The sequence below is a fragment of the Plecotus auritus genome (genome assembly GCF_963455305.1).
Source record: "Plecotus auritus genome assembly, chromosome: 9".
In the NCBI taxonomy this organism is placed as follows: domain Eukaryota; kingdom Metazoa; phylum Chordata; class Mammalia; order Chiroptera; family Vespertilionidae; genus Plecotus; species Plecotus auritus.
In genome coordinates this window covers 42082907-42106236 of record NC_137783.1, presented here as the reverse complement: position 1 = coordinate 42106236, position 23330 = coordinate 42082907, and the positions used below count along the sequence as shown (strand labels likewise).

At 37.9% G+C, this 23330-nt stretch overlaps 1 protein-coding gene across 3 annotated transcripts in view; it reads left to right on the top strand.

Annotated features, from left to right (window-relative positions):
- CTNNA3 (catenin alpha 3) overlaps positions 1 to 23330 on the top strand; it is a 1399627-nt gene that overhangs the window by 333099 nt on the left and 1043198 nt on the right. For all 3 annotated transcript variants that reach the window (XM_080687956.1, XM_080687955.1, XM_080687954.1), the window contains exon 7: positions 13508 to 13711. In XM_080687956.1, coding sequence (XP_080544082.1) covers positions 13508 to 13711 — 204 coding nt within the window. The remainder of the gene's footprint in view (positions 1 to 13507; positions 13712 to 23330) is intronic.

Below are 23330 nucleotides of genomic sequence, written 5' to 3'. Positions count from 1 at the left end.
TATTAATCTATTTCTTACATTTAAAACATTTAGTAAAATATTTATTGGTGTTTAGTCATGTGAATTTCAGCTTTAATTTGGAGGAATTTGTTTTTGCTCTAATCAAAGTATGGAAGGAGGAACATTTTAGAGTTCTTTTTTAAAAATATGTTTTTATTGATTTTAGAGAGAGAGGGAGAGAGAGATAGAAACATCCATGAGAGAGAAACATCATCAATCAGCTAGCATGTCCCTTTCGGAAGTTGAGCCCGCAACCCGGGCATGTGCCCTGACTGGGAATCAAATTAGTAACCTCTTGGTGCATGGGCCGATACTCAGCCACAGCCACAGCCACAGCCACATCAGCTAGAGTTCTTTGTTTTAAAACAGTTTGATAAAATCTGGTTAGTGCCATGCCTTGCTCCTTCGGATATTGATTACTGCTCTTTCATGGAGAACCTTGTTCAGTGGCCATGCTGTTTCTAGAGTTTGGCACGTATAGCTTTTGTTAGTGGCTGGTGTTCACTGCCAAGTTCGAAATTTAGGGTTGCCTAAATCCAACCATGGAGCCATCATTTACGTGCTTTATTTTTTTCATTTTAGTGTTTATAGTAGATTTGGAAAAGCATGGGAGGTGGCAGGTGATTATATTTTGAAACCTTCCTAAACTTTATGTTTTAATTAGAATTTCAAAGCATGTTTTCTAATAATAATTAAAAAGGAATAAACCCCCACAATGTTTTAAAATCCTAAACAGAAATTTTGGTTGAAGATACTATTGATTGTGAAGAAAATATTGCCAGTGTATGAGTTTTTATAATAAGTACGCTCAGTGGTTAAAAGGAATGGCAAAAATGTCTCATGTTTTCTTCTACAAATCTGGGGCTTTCTTCCTGGGCATGCAACCTGTGCCTAGAGTCCCATTGCTAGAAGGGCCTGGTGTTCGTTTAATTATCTGAAGTAGCTGTTTGGTTTCATTATCTGAAGTAGCTGTCTTGTAATTCTGAATACATGTTAAACAAGGGGCCCTGTATTTCCATTTTGCACTGACCCTCACATCCTAGAGCTGGTCCTGCCCAAATCCTTCGGCTACTTTCAGATTTTCTTGCACTCTCCTTAGTGCCCATCACCTAATCTCAGCTCACTTTTAACGTGTGAAATCCAAGATGGAATTGCAATTAAAAAAATAAAAACTGCTAATTTAGGTTGATTACTGACATCTAAGTGGTTTGGACTAAGTGCAGATTGTCCGTTCACAAAATCCCAGCTTTGTTAGCCATACATGACCACTTGAAGTTAAATGAATAATATAGCAGGCAGGTTCCAAAAGAGCCAAGACCAGAAGCCCCAGAGAAAAGGGAAAAAATGAAAAGCAATAAGCAGACATGAGGTGGCTGCCAACGCGCTCTCTGACTCTCCTCCAAGCCTACCATTAGCCAATCAAATGGCATATGTCACTTCCCACGGATGGACAAGCAGCCTGAGCACACGCATACAGCACAGATGCAGGGATCTGCCATGCAGCTGTGGGAGGTTGTTTGTTAAGCTGCCTCCCAGTAGCCCTGAGTTTTGAAGAGGGGTAGTTGCATTGTGGGAGGTAGGTTAATCTTATTTGTTTCACAGGGAAACCATGCTGTCTCTAATAGGCACCGTGGCTTCTTCAATGCCTAGCATGGGTCTGACCATATTTTTCTTCTCACACTTCTATCTTAATCATCTGACTGTTGGGCTAGTGCAGTGGTCGGCAAACTCATTAGTCAACAGAGCCAAATATCAACAGTACAACGATTGAAATTTCTTTTGAGAGCCAAATTTTTTAAACTTCTTCTAACGCCACTTCTTCAAAATAGACTCGCCCAGGCCGTGGTATTTTGTGGAAGAGTCACACACAAGGGGCCAAAGAGCCGCATGTGGCTCACGAGCCGCAGTTTGCTGACCACGGGGCTAGTGTATGAGGTCAGCCTTACAGAGAGGGAGGGAGGCCAGGGGCAGTGTGGGAATGATAGTGATGGATGAGTCGGTGTAATAAACAGATAAAGCCATCAGGTGAGTAACCCCAGAGACAGAGAGCATCGGTTGAGGTCCATTAACCTCTTGATGAGAATAGATGAGACACATCATACTGAAGGCAGTGATGATAGACTGTTTTATTTGACATTTTCTAATATTAAAGAATTTTTAAGTCTGTATATTCCTACCTTAAATATAGAGCTTAAGATACTGTAATTAGGTATGATGTGCATGGTGTTTATGTAACAGTTGTCATGGAAGAGGTGAATGAAAAGTGTATACATGACCCTGTTTTGGGCTTAGGTAGATGAATGAGGAAAGGGCAACACACTGAGCATTATCTACCTGTACGTGACCTATGGGCATCTGTGGGATCATGAAACAGCAGCGGTGGCTTGAGCTGGGGAAGGCAGGAGGAGTTTGATAGTCTGTAGACCCGCATTCGATGGCCCTTATCATGAATGGATTTGGAGAAGCGATCACCTTACTCTATCTAGCAAACAGCTAACAATTTAGCAGAGTGCCTTTTTGGAACCACCGATGTTTAGAGAATCACGTTCAGTGCTGATATGGTGCTGTACTAACCACAGACGCTGCCTCTGGTGGAATTTTGTGCTTTTTGCGGGGAGCATAAAAATGCTTTACCTTTTAAAAAAGTACCCCTAAATTGTGATGTTGGATGCTCTACTCTTTTCATCAATAGAAAGAATTCCCCATTTCCTTTGTTGTTAATCTTCACTGAGAATATTTTTTCCATTGATTTTTAGAGAGAGTGGAAGATATGGAGGGATGGGGTGGGGGAGAGTGAGAGAGTGAGAGAAAGAAAGAGACAGAGAGAGAAAAGAGAGAGAGAGAGAGAGAGAGAGAGAGAGAGAGAGAGAGAGAAAGAAAGAAACATCTATGTGAGAGAGACACATCAATTGGTTGACTCCCACATGCGTCCCTTACAGGGGCTGGGAATTGAACCTGCAACCCAGGTATGTGCCCTTGATGGGAATCGAACCCTTGAACCTTGGGTCACGGGCCAACGCTCTAACACTTAGCAACACCACCCAGGGCTCCCGTTTCCTTTTGATTCACGTAGTTCCCGAGGATATTTTGAAAGTTCCACACTCTCCCCACCCCAATACCTGCCAGCTCTTCAAATAAGGAAATAGCAGGCATGGCTGCATTGAAGTTAAATTGAAAACCCTTTAAATCTAATAATTTCTCATCCAGGATACAGAGAAGCAACCCTGTCTACTTTTTACCTAAATTAGTTTCATTGGTACCTGATACTTCCCTCCCATTAGCTGTACCCCTGCTAGTTTCTCTGGATGAGGCACTCCTTCCAAGCTCTAATCTTGGCCTTCACATTCAATTACATTTTCTTCTGTAAGCAAGGATAAGGGACAGAGAGTCCTCACCACAGTTTTGCTTGGCAGTCATAAGGGAAAACTAGTGTTTTATGGCACCCTGTTTAGAAAAGTCTGGAGTCCAGTGATGGAATTTTCCTTCATGGCATTATGCATTGATTAATTTAAGGATATAGTTTATGCTCTTTAATTGCATATCACACTGCATAAGATCAATATCTAATTGAAAAAGTCTGTTATGTAGGTACATTTTTTTAACATTAATTTTATTTTTTATATTGTTCTGCACCCACTTACAAAAGCTATGAAACTACTGTAACTTTCATAAAGGTATGTGGTAGGCATCTGCAGGTTATCTATCTATCTATATAAAAGCCTAAGCGACTGTTGCAACTGAAACAACCAAACAGACGACTGAACAGGCTGCGTGGGGCAACCAGGTGGCAGGGTGGTTAGTGAGGGACGACCAAATGACTGAGCAGCAGGCTGCTTGGGGCGACCAGGCCGGCAGGGAGGGCAGTTAGGGGTGATTAGGCAGGCTGGCAGGTGAGCAGTTAGGAACCAGTGGTCCCAGATTGTGAGAGAGATGTTCGACTGCCAGTTTAGGCCCAATCCCACCTAAACTGGCAGTCGGACATCCGTCCTGGATTGGAGAGGGTGCAGGCTGGGCTGAGGAGACCCCCCCCCCCGCCCCCGTGCATGAATTTCGTGCACCGGGCCTCTAGTGAAATTATAAAAACCAGTTGCCTTTTAAAATCTAAAATGATAAAAGCTGGATTTTGGAGGCTAAATTTTAAAGTACTTTTGTAATGATTCCCTTATCACCTAAAAGTTCTGCTGAATCATGAAACACAGAATCACATTGATTTCATTATTGCCAATATGCACGGCAGGAGAGCTTTATGAAACTGCTGCTGCTTCTTCACTTTCTTCTCACTTTCTCTACTGTTTCTCTCCATTCCTCTCAGTCTCCTCCTCAATTTCCCTCCCATCCTTCCCCCTCCCCCTTTACCTTCTTTGCATTTCCTTCCACTTCCTTTCTCCTCTCCTCCTCCTTCTCCTTGTCTTTTACATGTTCTTGTTCCTTAATAAAATGAAAAAATCTAAATCAGTTGGATTAAGCACCAAGGGAAAAAAGTAAAGCCCTTGGTAAAAATCTCCAAAAGATCAAATAATAGCAGAAGGAGTGATCTTGGTTTAACATTTTTCTGACCAATTTTTGAGGATGTCATTATAGTTGTTTCTACAGGTATTCTTAATTTTGAAAGAAGATTAAGCCAGAGACTGACCTTTCCAATTACACATCTGTTATGAACAGCACCAGCAATACCCTAAAATGAAAAAAGGAGAAGGACATAAAGTGGAGCATAATGGAATAAACTGTGGAATAGTGAATGTTGTCTTTGATGGTCCTTCCATCATTCCTTTCAGAATTCTTTTCTCTCAGGGCATCTGATCGCTTTCCTGCCACTGATTCCCAGTAACTGCATCCTAGCCACCCAAGACTGGCTTCCTACCCTTCCACATAGTGATTCATATTCTCTGGAGCTGCCTCTCTCTCTTCTAATTCATTCCCAGCTAGTCATCAGGGGAAGAACCTGATAAAGTAAGGTCTTAATGACAAACAGCATTAAATTCTATCCTACCCCAGTACTTTCTCCAAAGATACTCACCTGTTTAGGAAAATAGTGCTTTTATTTTTTATTTTTTTTAAAAAAATATATTTTATTGATATTTTTACAGAGAGGAAGGGAGAGGGATAGAGAGCTAGAAACATCGATGAGAGCGAAACATCGATCAGCTGCCTCCTGCACACCCCCCACTGGGGATGTGCCCGTAACCAAGGTACATGCCCTTGACCGGAATCGAACCCGGGACCCTTCAGTCCGCAGGCCGACGCTCTATCCACTGAGCCAAACTGGTTTCGGCAGGAAAATAGTGCTTTTAATCTCAATCAATCAACATTTGATTAAGAGGCTATCATAACAAAAAAATCTCACGTTATGGAAAGTAAAATGAAAAGCAATTTCCAAAGCTGTGATGTTTAATAGCCAGTTGTCTCATGTAGCTATTTGAATTTAAGATTAAATAAATCATAATGAAGTAAATTTAAAAATTCAGTTCCTCAGTTGTATTAGCCACACTTTTATTTAATAGTTACACGAAGCTAGTATTGGCCATTGTAGATACAGAACATTTGCATCATCAGAAAATTCTTTTGGACAGTACCCTAGAGTATACTGCCAATACAATTTTATCCCAATTTCTTATCAAGACTGTGGTCTTTATAAAGAATCTAAAATGATTATTTTGTGGCACTTACAGGTGAATACATTCTAAATATAGATTTTCAAACACAATGACTAGAGCAAAGTTATTTTTTTCTCTAACCCCAGTTAACTAGAAAATTGTGTAGAAACATTTGAGTTAACTTATTTCTAACTATATATTCCACTCCAGGAAAAGAGCAGATTCTTAATCCTTCTCACGCCAAGAATATCTTTGTTGGTTGCAACTGCAAAATATCCAGAATATCATCTCTACAGTCTTGGAATAGTAGCGCTCTAGAAAACAGAGGGAGGAGGGAGGGAGCACAGAAAAAGCACCTGAAGGGTGCTGTCGTTAGGAAATTGTCACCACCAAGGAGCTCCAGTGGCACAATCGGTTAGCACGCTGTCCTTAGGAAATTGTCCCCACCTAGCAGTCATCGTTTTTCAGAGGCAACTGAGAGCGTCTTACAGTTATTAGGCATGCCTGTGCTGCATTAGCTACTCTCTTCTTCTGTGTTCTACCTTTACAATCCCTGTGAATCCAGGGCTATGCTTAACCTGCACGTCTCCCAAAGGATATAATTATAGACAGAAGCAAAGGTAGAATCACATAAAAAAATAGAACACAGATGGGATCGCTTATTTTTTCCAATTGTCCTATTTGTATCTCTTCTTCCCTTTGCTAATGACTTGTTTTCTGGGAGAACTCCACAGGCATACGCGCTGACATAAACCTTGGAAATGGCAGGCACTATTCAAGTGCTTCTTTAAATGTTGCAGATTTATATTCAATTAGGTTTACAATCAGTAAAATGCATGGACATAGAAGGCAGGACATACATGATATTACTTACTGAGAGAATTACGAATATGAGAGTGTATGCTTTATTTTTGTGATGTCATTGTGTATACAAATTATATTTTCTCTAAATTCATTGTAGCATTCATTAATTTTAGGATTTTTTACACATGGTTTACAAACAGACCATGAGCAGAGATAAAACAAACATGTAAACAGATAATAACAAAGACTTAACTTGCTCCTTAATTAAACTATATTGCCTTAGTTAGCAATGTTCTTCTGGTAAGAAGATATATTGAGATTCATTCAATATTTAATATTACAACAAAAATCATCATCCTCTTGGAAATGTTTATGTTACAATTCTTTTAAACAGAGGTTCTGAAATTAGAAGAATTCTTAAAAGTTTATTTTATTTTTGATATAACCCGATAAAAACAGTTCATGATGTGGTGCTATGCATAGATCAAGTCGCTGAACTCTGATGGAAGTATGCCCCGGAGAAGAGGGTACTACCTCTGATGAAATAGATTGATACTTTTATTGGTGTCCTGTATAACCATTATCATAATATTCAGTGGCTACTTAAATGTTCTATACCTATTTAGAAAAAAAAATTTTAAGGGAAGCTGCATATCTAATTTATTTTATAAGCATATTGAATGTGTTTCTAAGATTTTTCTATTTTTCTGTTATATTAATTAATACATGACAGAGTGAGTTATATAGATTTTGACAATATAGCTGAATATGTAGTTAACTTTTTGTGTAAATCACACTAATTTACCAAAGTAGTTTAAATAATGTGTTAACCGTCTGGTTAATTTATAGTTTATTGCTCACATTTTCCCCTCTTTTATATTTTTTATACCTAAAGCTTCTATTCTTTAGTTTACTGAAGTGGAAATGCATTAAAATAAGGGATATATGAGCCAAAAGAGAGCTTGTGAGTTCTCTAAGTGGCGTTTTCTGTTTGTAATCTAAGGAGAAATTTTGTTCCATTTTTTTATCACTCACTCTGAAGATTGATAATGTGGTTGCTTGAGAAACTCATTTATGCTATGTGGTTATTATTTTTGCTGTTCTCAACTTGAGGCATAGCATGTATTTTTGTGAAGAATGTTGGTACTTGATTATAATTATAGCTACATCTCTTTTGATAGGCAATTTCACTTTGGAGAATAGGTGTAAGATTTTTTGTGTTTTGAATGTAAATCGGAACAATCTCATCATAGAATATAAAGTGTGTGAATGATGAGTAGGATTTATTACATCATGTTTATTAAAACACAGAAAACTATTTCCAACCATATTGATTTTCTGCTTCAGCTTGTTTAAGATTTTTTTTTAACTTCTTACATGTTCTGGTCAGGCATGGCCAAAGCCTTGCTCAGAATCTGAAGTATTTTACATCATAACTAGATCCCCGATTCATGAAATTCGTGCAAGAGTAGGCCTTCCTTCCCCTGGCTGCTGAATCTGAAGTATTTTACATCATAACTAGATCCCCGATGCACAAAATTCGTGCAAGAGTAGGCCTTCCTTCCCCTGGCTGCCGGCACCAGCTTCCCTCTGGCACCTGGGACCCGGGCTTCCCTTGCAGAGGGAGGCCTTGCCCACCTCCTGCAACCTGCCGGTCGGTGGCCTGGGCTTCCCTCTTTGGGGCGATCATGGAGCCCCGATTGATTGCCCCACCGGCTGGTGGCCTGGGCCTCCCTCTGCAGGGTGATCATGGGGCAATGGCTGGGCCCCCAACCAATTGCATCGCACCCGCCTCGGCTGGCCTAGCACCAGAGGGTGTCAAAGTGTGGTCTCGAATGGTCGTCCAGATGGTTGTCCAGAAGATCGTCTGGACGATTGTTCCACTGTTCGGCCGTCCAGTCTAATTAGCATATTACACTTTTATTATTATAGATTGAAAAAAAATAATTCTTTTTTGTTTAAATTATTTATTAATTAAAGTATTACATGTGTCCTTATTCCCCCATTACCCCTCCCCCCCCGCCCATTTATGCCCTTACCCCCCTGTTGTCTGTGTCCATTGGTTAGGCTTATATGCATGCATACAAGTCCTTTGGTTGATTTCTCCCCCTTACCCCCACCCTCCCCTACCTTTCCTTAGGTTTGACGTTCTGATCGATGTTTCTCTGTCTCTGGATCTGTTTTTGTTCATCAGTTTATGTTGTTCATTATTTTCCATAAATGAGTGAGATCATGCGATATTTATCTTTCTCTGACTGGCTTATTTCACTTAGCATAATGCTCTCCAGTTCCATCCATGTTGTTGCAAATGGTAAGGATTCCTTCTATTTTACTGCAGCGTAGTATTCCATTGTGTAGATGTACCACAGTTTTTTAATCCACTCATCTATTGATGGGCACTTAGGCTGTTTCCAAATCTTAGCTATGGTGAATTGTGCCACTATGAACATAGGGATGCATATATCCTTTCTAATTGGTGTTTCTAGTTTCTTGGGATATATTCCTAGAAGTGGGATCACTGGGTCAAATGGGAGTTCCATTTTTAGTTTTTTGAGGAAACTCCATGCTGTTCTCCACAGTGGCTGCACAAGTCTGCATTCCCACCAGCAGTGCATGAGGGTTCCTTTTTCTCTGCATCCTCTCCAGCACTTGTCATTTGTTGATTTGTTGATGATAGCCATTCTGACAGGTGTGAGATGGTACCAAATTGTCGTTTTGATTTGCATCTCTTGGATGATTAGTGACTTTGAGCATGTTTTCATATGTCTCTTGGCCTTCTTTCTATCTTCTTTCAAAAAGTATCTATTTGGGTCCATTGCCTATTTTTTGATTGGATTGTTTATCTTCCTTTTGTAAAGTTGTATGAGTTCCCTGTAAATGTTGGAGATTAAACCCTTATCAGTGATATCATTGGCAAATATGTTCTCCCATGCAGTGGGCTTTCTTGTTGTTTTGTTGATGGTTTCCTTTGCTGTGCAAAAGCTTTTTATTTTGATGTAGTCCCATTTGTTTATTTTCTCTTAGTTTCCATTGTCCTAGGAGCAGTATTAGTGAAGAAATTGCTTCGGCATATGTCTGAGATTTCTCTGCCTGTGGATTCCTCTAATATTTTTTTTTAAAATATATTTTATTGATTTTTTACAGAGAGGAAGGAAGAGGGATAGAGAGTTAGAAACATCGATGAGAGAGAAACATCGATCAGCTGCCTCCTGCACGCCCCCTACTGGGGATGTGCCCACAACCAAGGTACATGCCCTTGACCGGATTCGAACCTGGGACACTTGAGTCCGCAGGCTGATGCTCTATCCACTGAGCCAAACCGGTTTTGGCTCCTCTAGTATTTTTATGGTTTCTTGTCGTATGTTTAAGTCCTTGATCCATTTGGAGTTTATTTTTGTGTATGGTGTAAGTTGATGGTCTAGTTTCATTTTTTTGCATGTATATGTCCAATTTTCCCAACACCATTTATTGAAGAGACTGTCTTGACTCCATTGTATGTTCATGTCTCCTTTGTCAAATATTAATTGAGCGTAGTGGTTTGGGTCGATTTCTGGGTACTCTATTCTATTCCATTGATCTATACGTCTGTTTTTGTGCCAGTACCAGGCAGTTTTGAGAACAGTGGCTTTGTAATACACCTTGATATCTGGTATTGAGATCCCCCCTACTTTGTTCTTCTTTCTCAGGATTGCTGCAGCTATTTGGGGTCTTGAAAAAAAATAATTCTTACATTATTTGCTAGAATGAAATATGATATCAAGTTTTCATATTAATTAGTGAGAAAGAGTTTAAATTTGCTATGTTGGGTTTCATCATTACAAGTATGTTTAGTTAATATGTGTCTTTTAAAAAATAAAGAGACATGACTTCAAAGTACCAGGGCTCTCTTTTTCAGTGGAGCTTTGAAATCAGAAAACCTCAGTGTGAATCTGAGCTCTCCATTCATGTTGAGAAAGTGGATTTAAACTGCACATGCCTTTATTTCATCCCTTGTAGAGTGGGAAAAATAAAACCTATATCTGTCATATAAGATTTTATTAATGTATCTTTATAACACATTTTAATAACTGGTGGGGTCCGCCCCACCTCACAGTTTCCTGGTAATACCATTGTTACCATTATATGTGTTACCATCTGTTCCTCATGAACAGAGCCACAGTGTATATGAAGGAAGCTACACTTCCTAAAACAGAATGTTCCAAATACCGCACAGATGTGTATCAGATAGGCAGGCATTCAGCCCACAAATATTTATTAATCATCAAGGGCACAAAGATCTCTTTCATCATAACTCATTTCGACTAAAATAACCCTTACATTATTTGTTCTTTCCTGAAAGATAGGCTCTAGGCTGCAATGAAAAAGGAAAATGATCAGCAATGCCGATTTAAACTACAGCTACCCCAGTAAAAGATTTAATGCATTTTAAGTCATCCCCTGTATTATTATTTGGGTTGGTGATCACACTCTCAGTCCATGGATCATATAAAACTTTTACATTTTAAAATACTTGTAAGTGTGCTAATTATTTTACAACTTAATTGTTATTCTTTTGCAGGGTCTGATTTTCCTATATTTCTATTCTATAGATAAGTGCAATATATATTCTCATTCTGCTTGCACAGACCTCTTTCCCACCTTTCAGGCAAGTTTTCCTATTAAAATTTAGATTGAGTGTTTTAACTATTTTAGGAGTGCAGTGCACCTTTTCCCTTTGGCTTGTTTTCAGCTAAGTTGCACATAGTTACACCTCTGATGCCTATTCAAGATCTGGATAAGATTACCTTCAAATTTTCAACTCCGTTTGTGGAAATTTAAAGCCTTCCCTGAGAATCCTTTGAATTCTCTAGAGCTTACATCTGCTTTGTCTTTATCCTGACTCTTCATCCAATTGTCCAGAGTTATGCCTGGTTAACATATGCTTAACTTCCAGTACTTTTTATTTATATCACACATCTACATTGTAGTTATATGTTTATGTAACTATTTGGTTAATATTGGTCAGTTCCTCTAGACTGTGAGCCCCACGAGGAGCATAGGAGGTATTCTCCATTCCACTATCAATTCTTGGCACATAGTAGGCTCTGAAGAGGGAATCAAAATTTAAGGAAGGAATAATTGAGGAGGACTTGGGACTTGAGATCAGAGCACAAAAAGGGAATTCAGCCTTGAAAAGAAAGGGGTTGGGGTGGAAGGGAGAGGGAGAGATCATCCTTGAAAATGAATGGGAAGAGAAAAAATGGATGGAAAAGCATGTTGAGATAGAAGTGGAGAGGTTTACCAGATGGTCTTATTTCAGTTTTCCCAGTATAGTAGAAAGTGTGTGGATTAGAGTTATATAACATTGGATTAGTACCCTAAATCTTCTCTTTTAAGAGGATTATTAGACAAGTTACATAATGTTGCTCACTGCAGTTTTCACATTTATAAATTAATGATTATGGTTGATAATGATTGAATAAGGCAATGAAAGCAGCATTGGGTAATATTTATAACATGGAACTGAAAATAGACATATTTGGACAGAATCTTGCTTCTGCTACTTATTAGCTGAGTGATCTTATGGAAGTTTCTTAAAGCCTTCAGTCCTGAGAAATAATATGAAGAAAAATGAGGAATCAAATTTATTAACTAAAGAATTTACAAGATATGCCAAAAGAGATGAGAGTATAGAAGATGATAACATAGATAAGTTTGTTTATATCTATGAGCCAGGATTCAAATGCAGGCTAACTGCTCTCAGGAGTCACACCTGGTTTCTTAATCCTTAAACTATACTGCTTCCTAAAATATAGCAATCAAATAGAAGACAATGAAATTAGAACTCTTACTTTTTTTTAAATTTAATAAATCTTTATTGTTCAGATTATTACAGTAGTTCCTCTTCCCCCCCCCCCCCCCCCCGCATAGCCACCCGGTTCCCACCCCACCCTCTGCCCTTACCGCCACCCCCCCCCCCCCGCCACTGTCCTCATCCATAGGTGTACGATTTTTGTCCATTCTCTTCCCACACCACCCCCACACCCATTTCCCCCTGAGAATTGTCAGTCCACTCCCTTTCTATGCCCCTGATTCTATTATATTCACCAGTTTATTCTGTTCATCAGATTTTTAATTCACTTGATTTTTAGATTCACTTGTTGATAGATATGTATTTGTTGCTCACAATTTTTATCTTTACCTTTTTCTTCTTCTTCCTCTTCTTAAAGAATACCTTCCAGCATTTCATATAATACTGGTTTGGCAGTGATGAACTCTTTTAGCTTTTTCTTATCTGTGAAGCTCTTATCTGTGACTTCTTTTGCTTGTAGACTTATATCTCATGGAAACCTTAAAAATACCATGCAATTTTCAATAGTAGGAATAGCTGGAAGTTATAATAGATCAACAGAAAGATGGAGTCTTACTTTTTCAATAAATAATTACAATTCAAAATTCTTTTTGATATGTTACTGTTAAAATTAACTAGAGTGTATGATTTATAGTAAGGTGTAATGAAATGAATATTGAATTAGATATTATTAGACCTGGATACTTGTCTGAACTTTACCATTATTTTCTCAGTGACCTTGCGTGAAACAGTCTTAGTCATTTATCATCAATTTAACAATATCTTTGCTGCCCACCTCTTTATAGTGCTGTCAGGATTTGATTATATATGTAAAAATATTATGTAAACAATGAAGTTCTATTTAAAGGTGAGTATTGTGAATAGCAATGTGGCATGCACTGTATTAAGCACTCATATTGTTCTTACAACAGTTTTATGAGATGCACAATGTTAATATTAAAACTTTACAGATCAGGAAGGTGAGGGTCAGAGTACCTAAGACCCCTGAGTTAGCTCACACTGTTGATGAGCGGGAAAGGAAGATTTGAATACAGATCTGTCCGATATTAGAACCAGTGCTCATAATTGTACAGTTATTGTCACTCCCCTGAATAATAATTGCCACAAAGAATTATGCATAAACTGAGTGAGGCAGTAGAAATGCAATTTTCTTTATTATCACATCTGAATTCTAAAGATGAAACCAAAATGATATTTATTTTTCTTAAAAAATAGGATGTTAGAAAGTTCTAACTCTCCAAATGTGCTTTGCCTTTAGAATTTAATTGTCTTGGACCCACTGACAGTGACTGAGGAGGAAATAAGACCATCACTAGAGCAACGCCTTGAAGCCATCATCAGCGGGGCTGCGCTGTTGGCCGACTCTTCCTGCACGAGGGATTCCCATCGGGAGCGGATCATCGCAGAATGCAACGCCATTCGCCAGGCTCTGCAGGACCTGCTTTCCGAGTACATGAGCAATGTGAGTAACTGTTTCCGCCATTCTGCAAATTGGGTATGTGCCGACTTTCTGTGTAGAACATGTGATAAGTGATAAATAAGTGATAAGTGATGAATAAATAAGATTGGCTTGCTCAGGGGGTTCTGCTCAGGCTGCTCACAGGGTGTAGCCATGAGATTGGATTTTCTAGGGATGAAATCTAACCAGAAGGTTGTTTACATTCGATTGGTTTGTTTGAAACAGTATCTAGATGTTAGTCGAAGAAGGGATTCAGGGTTGGAGAAGGGAAAGTGGAGCTGCACATCAATTTAAAGGATAAAAAAGGTTAAGAAAAGGACCATATTCTCAGACTAAAGTTGGTGCATATCAAAGTCAGACTTTAGATAGTATTGGATGAAGTCATTGCTGCGGGGATCAGGGACCATTTTTGAAGATGTGAAAGAGCTCATTTAGTTCAGATGGCTCGTAACCCTTTTCAAATGTGACATAATGCTATAGAGTTTTGGCAATTTTAACTATCTTTTAGGAATATTAGGAATGCTGTCTAAATTTAGGCAAATGCACAAATGTTTCAAGGTCCTTTTGCTTTCAGATTTTATGTACTCGTATATTATATATTCATTACACACACACACACACACACACACACACACACACACACACACACACACATATATATTTACATCCATCTGTGGAGTCTTACATTCAAATCTTAGTGCCATTTTTAAAATGAAGGAAGTCTTCATTGTCAACTCTATATTGACCATGAAGCCTTTTTAAATAGAACAGCTCAACAAAATGAAAGGTTTATAATTGTAATGTTTTGTTGATCTGCCCTATTATAAATGGAATAAAAATTATTAGTTTCAAAACATCACTTTTTGGATGTGAAACCGAAGAATTGGGATTGTTCAGTATAAGTAATTTATGTGAATAATATGTGCTAAAATTAGTGAGTTTTAAGGACTTTTCAACATGTTTGATAAAGCTCCTTGTTCTTAATATTTGATGACTTTGGTTCCTGACCAACAATCTATTGCTTGTCAAGAAATCAGAGTTGTAAAGTACATTTTGTTAATAAGAAGAACATGTTAATAGTGTCATGTCCTGCTTCTTAAGCTAGAATAACCCCATTTTTAAGATATAATCTTAAAGGTTTTTTAAGGGAATGCATCCATTATAAGAAACTCAGAAGGTTATATTGTATTGGAATTTCTTCTCTACTGATCTTGTACTTGTACATTGTATTCACCTTAATAGATCAAAATAGCCTGAAGTTACATGTAAACTCATTTTATCTATAAATTATAAAAGTATAGATACAATTATTTTACCACATATAGATTAACATATAGATTAAGTTATTTGATTCTTTTAGATACAAACACAAACAGATACACATGCACACATTCACACACATGTATAGACAAGGATGGCTACATAATTGTAGAGCCCAGTGCAAAACTGAAAATGCAAAGCCTGTTGTTCAAAAGCGAGGTTGGGGTGGGGTGTGGGAGCACCTTTTTCCTTTATTCACAGTCTCAGTTGACCTAAGAAAGTTATTTTTATTTAGTGTTAGGTCCTCTAGAGCATAGGGATACTTGTGGGAGCATGCAGACACTCACAGGTGTTTGTGTACTTGACCCATAACCCCAACCCACGCTGACTGTGCCAAGGAGCTTACCAAGAGTGAATGCTGGCAGCAGTCACTGGGTGGGGGAATAGGCTGAGGACCTCTGCCTGCATGTGAGTCTAGGGTACATGCTTCATTGCCCCACAGGACTTTACTTAATACACAATTTCAAAGGTAAAGTTGTTAAGAATATGAACACTGTGGTAGCAGAACATTAAAAACCAAAGGACTTGTATGCATGCATATAAGCATAACCAATGGACACAAACAATAAGGGGGTGAGGGCCTGTACTGGGGGACAAGAGCAGGCTGGGAGAGGTCAATGGGGGAAAAAGGAGACATATATAATACTTTCAACAGTAAAGAATTAAGAGAAAAAAAAAAAAAGCCAAGGTAGGCCTTTTTGAGCAGAGGGTTCTGTGCACAGTCACAGGCCCCTGAAGGTGGTTCTGTACATAATAAACATATGTCACATAAAAATAGTAGTGGTTTTTAATAATAGTTTTTAAGCCTAAGTGGTTTCTTCCACTTAGGCTTAAAAACTATTCGGGTTGAAAACTATTCATACCCAAGGTGAAGTTAAGGGAGCATTCTGCCTAGGGTGCAATCATTAAGAAGGTAAACTGTTTCTAGAAATTTATAAAACCAACTAAAAGTCGGTCTGCTTTATATTATCACCATGCACAGCCAATTCTAAATGTCACTGATAAAATGTTTTCCACATAATTCTTCTAAATTCCAAGCAATTGGCTGTAGTTGTTGTTTTAATAATATGTGTATGTAATTCAAATTAGCACATTTTAATGACTATCCTTTAATAAACAGTATAGTCTTTTTGCACTGAAATAGCAGATTCAAAATTGACAGGGATAACACAATGATTACAAAGACAAAGAACTGGAGTTACTTCAATTCTGTTATTTTATGTGATCACTGAAGTTTTTTTTAATTTAAAAATTATAATCATGGAACTGAATTGTGAGAGGTAATATTTTTGTTAGGTAAGTGTACATTTCAATCGTGAAATATTTCATTGAATTTGAGTTATGACTTTGAAATGTATTCTCCTTTTGAAAATTGTCTATCACTTTGAAGTTAAAGAACAAATTAGGAAAATAATAATTATTTGAGATTATTACTGAAATGTAATTTTGTTATGTAGAGGAGAGAGGTGTTTAAAAAGGATGTATTACTGGTATCGAATATGCTAAGTAAGGCACTGAAAATAGGTTCGCACTTTTCTATGTCTTCTTGCTCTTTCACTTATTGAGGATTTAATCTCATGTTCAGTTTCAAGGAGTCAAGTACACAAAACTTACGTTACTAATATCTTTCTGTTAGATATTTTCATTTTAAAACAAGGTAAGTTTTGTGTTAGAAGACGGAAGTGGAAAGCGACATTTTTGTTTATGATAAATAACTCAGATGAAAGGTAAGTAGCTTTTTTTTAAGCTTGTCCAGATAATTATCTCAATTTCATCATTTTAAGGGTAAACTTAATTGTAGGAACCCAAATATTTCTTGGTTATTTAATTGATTAGATTGCATTACTATTTATACTTGATGGAGGTTGTTTTTTTCTTTCTTCCTCCTTCCCCCATGCTTTCTCTTCTCCCCTCTGGCAAAGGAGGGCAAACACCCCCAGCAATATCTCCCTCATGGCATTTCCCCTTTAGAGCTCTTATCCCAGATGGAATTCCTCTGTTTGCTTGTCTGCCTCCTCCACTAGCCAGGAGCCCTAGGAGAGTGGGGACTGTGTTCCTGGCGCTTAGCATAGGGCCTTGCAGGTAGTAGGTGCTCAGTAATTATTATTTGGATACAGGTAAATTGAATTTAGTGCTTGCTGCTTCTCAGTCTTTTAAATTAAAACGACACGACAACGTGCCTGAAGCAATTAATTTGAAGTTTATTTATGGTATTTATATGATAAGTGTGGATAAAATATGGAGGGAGGGTTCATGGTGAGAACAGGAACAGAGGAAAGGAAGAGCAGAGTTGAGGGGATGTTCTTTGGGTGATCTAAGAATATATATGCCTTTCTCCTGGAGCAAATGTCAAATACTTGCTGAGGAAGGCACTTTTTTTTTTTTTCCTTTGGAAAGAAAAGACATTGATTGTGTGTGTGGGTTTTGTCTGATGATTTGCTCTGATGTTGGTGTAGAAGTCAGAGTGGGAGGAGCTAAATTTATGATGGTCCACAGGGTCAGATGTCCATTCAGTCACACATCATGGAAACATTTCATTGATGAGTACAACCTATTCATAATAAAAAATAGAAACTTACAGTACTATGAAAAAGCACTCCAAAAGCAATGTAATAGTTTCCTTTCATGGAAAAATGCAGAATTTTATGCCTAATACTAGTGTCTGACTGAGCCAATGAATATTAGCATTAAAAGCAGGAACCAATCTGGAAAACTGTGGAATAAATTATCAGAACATATTCCTAGGTTTATTTTTACTCTAGGTTTATATCACCAATGGTGTTCCTCTATAGCTGTTTCATCATCTTTAATGAAAGGAAATGAACTTTCCTGCGACTACCTGAACTCAAATCTTTCTCGGTTCCCTCAAAGATTTTAGGACAGCTCCTGTACTTAAGTCCTCAGTATCCTAATTTAAGGAATATTGTTTCTCTTTTGTTGGATCTGGTTTGTTTTCCAGGAAGCAGCTTTTGTAATTGAGCTATATCGATAGATAACTACTTGATGATAATTCAGCTACAATAAAGATAATCATGAACACTTAAAGCAGGAATAATACTCATCAAAATCTGTAGATCTCTTATGTGAATGTGGTTTCAAGGCTTCAAATTTTGCAAGTCTAACGAGCCCAGAGAAGTAGGAAATAAATGCAATTTATGTTTTTTTCAGACTCAATTCACATGACCAGTTTGAATGTAACTTTACCTCCTTAAACAGATCAGTAAATCTCTTCTTTTTTTCACCGAAACTACTATTCAATAAGTTCATTGTCTTGTCACAGTGGTAAGACATTAGTAGGAAATGAGACCAGGTGGGAAAATAACAAATAAAACAGACAACCACTTAACAGTATTAATGATTATATATATTTGCCCTAATATTTTTCTTCTTTTCAATTTGTATATATATATTATATGTGTCATATATAATATATATAAAATTTGGTTTTTTATTGCTACTGTGACAATTTCCCACAAACTTGGTGGCCTAAATAACACAGAGTACTATTTACAGCTCTGTTGGTCAAAGTTTGACACAAGTCTCCCTGGGTTAAAAGCGGAAGTGTCAGCAGGGCAGCATCCTTTTCTGGCGGCTCTAGGGAAGAATCCATTCCCTTGCCTTTTCCAGCTCTAGCTTCCAGAGGCCACCTGCATTCCTTGGCTCATGGCCCTCTGCCTGCATCCAGAGCCAACTACGTCACATTTCTCTGACTCTGCTTCTGTCCTCTCATCTTTTTCTCTGACTGCAGCCAGGAAATGTTCTCTACTTTTTAGGACTCATGTGATGATAAATAGGGCCCTTCCAGATGATCCAGGATAATTATCTCATCTCAAAGCCCGTACTTTTAATTACACCCTTTTGCCATGTAGCTAACACTTTCACAGGTTCTGGGAATGAGGATATGGCCATCTCTGGGAGGCCCAGGACCTATACTAATACCAGCCTTCCTTAGTCCCTTCCGTGGAAGTATCATTAATCCTTGCATTTCAGATCTGCTATTAGGTAGTATCCCTTACTCACTTTAAGCTCCATGCTGGCAGATAACATGTCTGTTTTATTTGCTGTTTTACGGAAAGCCCCAGACATAATGCCTCGGATTTAGAAAAAGCTGAATTGTACTTTTGAATAAATGAAAGAATCAGTGAAATTATTGCATTCTATATATGCTATGTAATGGAGAAGCAGCTTCTCTGACATTAAATGAAATGAGTTTCAAATATTTAGTAAATTTATATGATGAACTGCCTATTATAAAAGGCCTGCTTTTGCAAAGTACAGGTCTCTTCTAAGGATCAATGTGAAAATGATGAAACAAAATTTTCTCATCACTCTGTACATTTGGATCCACATCCAGTCATATTCCAAAACAGGATTTTTACTTATTAAAAAATATACTCCAGAGGGGGTTGAGCGGCTGGGTGAAAAAGGTGAAGGGCTTAAGCAAGCAAGGAAGCAAGCAAACAAACAGAAAACAAAAAACCCATCATGGACACAGACGACAGTAAGGTGATTCCCAAAGAAAAAGGGCATTGGGGGAGGTAGAAGAGGGTATACGGGGGATAAATGGTGATGGGAGGAGACAGCTTGGGGTGTTGAACACACAATACAATATACAGATGATGTATTATGGAATTGTACACCTAAAACCTATATAATTTTCTTAACCAATGTTACCCCAACAAATTCAATAAAAAGTCTATATTCCAGAGAACATTTTGAATCAGAAAAAGTTTAACTTTTGTCTTTTAAAACTTAGAAGTATATTTTTCTAAGGTATATTTGCTGATTTTGTTATACTTCCGGTATGTGTTAGGTCTAGTCCATCTTCTCTGATTTACAGTGTAATTAAAGGAATTCTTCATGTTGATGAGGGAGAATAAGGAGGCCCTCCCCTGAAGGAAGGGTAGAGGGGAATCAGTTGTTTTTAAAGGGTGGTATTGTTATAATTGGTGAAAATATAACTGGAAGTGATTGGCCATCATGCTTCAGTTCTTAAGAATGAGATTCGGATATATTTCTGGGCGTGGGTTGAAATTATGTTGATGTTCTTAAGTTTAGATGTCTAGCTGGGGAGGATTTTCAGGAGATGTAGAATTACTGGAGAAGTTAGCTCTCAGATTAATACTTTACTAAAGGGGGATATTAGAGAGTTGAGCAAGAGGTGGCTCTGCTAGTATAAACGAATGAGGCCTAGACTGTATTCAGGGCCATTTCCCACTTCTAGACCTCTCACTTGCTCAATATTTTCTTCTCCAGGTATCTCATGTGAACGCCCATTGTTGGCTCTCATTCTATATTTGTTGAGTGAGTAGATAATCAAATTGAATGGTTTTTATTATTCAGAGATCTATTTTATTTGTATGTCGGGTTTAATGCATTCCCTGTCTTGGGGTATTATAAAGATTTGATAAAGCCAACAAAGATATATTATGGGGTTTTTCTTCCATATAAGGCCTCACTTCTCTCCTAAAAATTCATTTTGGAAATTATTTCACACTTATTTCTCATGATGATAAGGTAAAGCAGTTAGGATGATCTATATGCAATAGCTCTTTGAATACTAGAGACAGGTTAGAATTAAAACTATAAAAATGTAAAGGCAGCTTCAAAATTTATTTTCTTTCTTGTTTTGGCATGGACTGCATATTAGAATTAGTTCATTATTAGATCAGGTACACTGTATTAGATGCTTTACATTTTAAAAATATTAAATTTTTCCATTACACTGCAGTGCTGGCTGGCTGGCTTGTGAGTGGTTGATTATGTTGGAGACGATGTTTTTCAGTTTATTGGTCTCTGGTGAAGGATGTGGCTGTATCCTGGTGAGCCTGTGAGTGCTGTGGCTTCCTAGTGAATCAGGCTTAATGTTTGATTCCATTTGCTCCCTTCTTTAACCAACTAGCTACCTATGCTAACAATTTGACTTATGCTTTTTTTAGAGGTAACTGTCATTCTTTGTATCTAAGAACTCAACTGTTGGTTTTTTGCTTTAATGTCCCAGAGCAGCTTTTAACTGTTTTAGTTTGACATTTATACAAATTGTGGAGTAAATGCCAAGTACCTTAGTAGATTTGGATTTTGAGTATGATTCAGTCTGAGGGCACTATACCTGATTTGAAAAAAATACTTTTCTTTCATTTACATATGACAAGGATGTATCTATAAGGAATTTTATCTCCCTGTAAAAAGTTGATTCCTATATGGTAATCAGAATACTGATCACTCGCCCCCCATCCCTCTCCCTTACACAGATGTCCACATCTTAATCCTTGGAACCTGTGGATACTCATGGTATAAGAAACTTTGAAAATGTGATTGAGTACAGGGGCCTTGAGGAGGAGAGATTTTCCTGGATTAAACGGGTGACCCCAGTCTAATCACATGAGTCCTTAAAAACAGAGAACTTTTCTTGCCTGAATTAGATGAGATGGAAGGAGAAGAGAGTGAGAGAAAAAGAGAGAGAGAGAGCGAGAAGGGGAGAGAGAGAGAGAGAGGGGGAGAGAGAGAGAGAGAGATAGATAGAGAGAGAGAGAGAGAGAGAGAGAGAATGTGTGTGTGTGTGTGTGGTGTGGGAGGTCAATCCACCACTTTAGGCTTTAAAGATGGAGGAAGCGGCCATTGTTGAAGACACCTAAGTTTGTGATAATTTGTTCAGCAGAAATGGAAAATTGAAATCCTATGTGAAATGAATTGCTACAATTATATAGTAAACTTATAGATATATTAAATATGAATTGTATATTTAAATGTCAGAGGAGGTAATCAGAGTTTTATAGAAATACCAAATATTGATTTTGAATGTGCTTATATATCTCACATAAGATTTAACATGAAGTAATTAAAATGCCTAAAGACTATTTAATGGTGTAAACACCATGAATTGTTGTGGTTGTACACAATGGAAAATATGATTTAGTTTATTTTCTGAGCCAGTGCTTTGTAATGGAAATGTTATGCAAGCTAGAATAATATGTGATTCACCTATATAATTTAAAATTCTCTAGTAGCCACATACAGTAAAAGAAACAGGTAAAACTAATGAGAATAACTTAGTTCAATATATGCAAAATATCATTTCTACATTTAATTAATATAAACATTATCACTGAGATAGTTTACATTCCTTTTTAATACTAAGTCCCTGAAATCTGGTGTGCATTTTACATTTATAGTCCATCTGGACTAGCCTCATTTAAAATGTTCATTGTCCACGTGTTTAGTGACTATCGTATTGGACAACACAGCTCTATGCAGAAATGCCTTCTCCGCCACAGAGTTTTGTTGCCTGATAATCTCATGTTTCTTCAGCTTTAATAATGCTGCTGTAAAAAAAAATAAAAGAAAAAAGACACAGAATACTTAGGTCAGGGCAACCAAGAACTATAGCACCAGGCTGCCGTTTCTGTTGTTACCCAGTAAAATAGGCCACTAGCATTTTATACTAGCATATTGGAGAAAAGCAACACTTGCCATATGTGGTGGATTGAATTTTCCAAAAAAGGTCATAATAATATCTCCCATTTTGCGTTTTCTCTGGTATGACTTTGCCTTTCCTCCATCACTAGGTGGGATTTGATATTCTTCTTCTTGAACCTGGGCTTGTTTTCATAACTTTCCCGACCAATTAAATGTGGCAGAAGTAACATTCTGGAGCTTCTGAGGTTATGTCAGAGAAGGTCTTTCAGATTCCACCTAAGTCCCTTGGAATGCTCAGCCTTGGGACCCTACCTCTCAATGCAGTTGCTCTACTGTAAGAAGCCCACGCACATGGAGAAGTCACCAGGTGGGCACTCTGGTTGATAGCCTAGCCTGAGTTCCCAGCCAAAGCCAGCATTAAGGGCCATCCTGTGAGGATGTGGTCTTGGATGTCTAGCCATTTAAGACCTTCATATGGCTGCAGCTTGACCTTGACTGCTCCTGCATAGAGACCTGATGTGTGAAATCCTGACTGAGTCAGTTAAACTCAGAACCATGAGAGAGAATAATTTGTGGCTTCTAACCACTAGGTTTTGGGATGGCTTCTTACATGGTAATACTAATCTGAGTATTACAGACTTTTATTGGCAAATATTTTACTTTGAGAGGAGCATGACAAATCTAACCACCCTAATACCAAATGTTAGGAACTGCTACAAGCATGTCAAACTCGCGGTCGGTGGGCCACATGCCTATTGAAGCATGTGGCCCGCCGGCCATGAGTTTGACATGCTTTCAAGGAGTCATATGGTCAAGAGTTACTAACAAGTTCTTTGTTAAGGAGGATGACAAAACTGATATTAGTAAGCAGATGTATGTAGAGAAG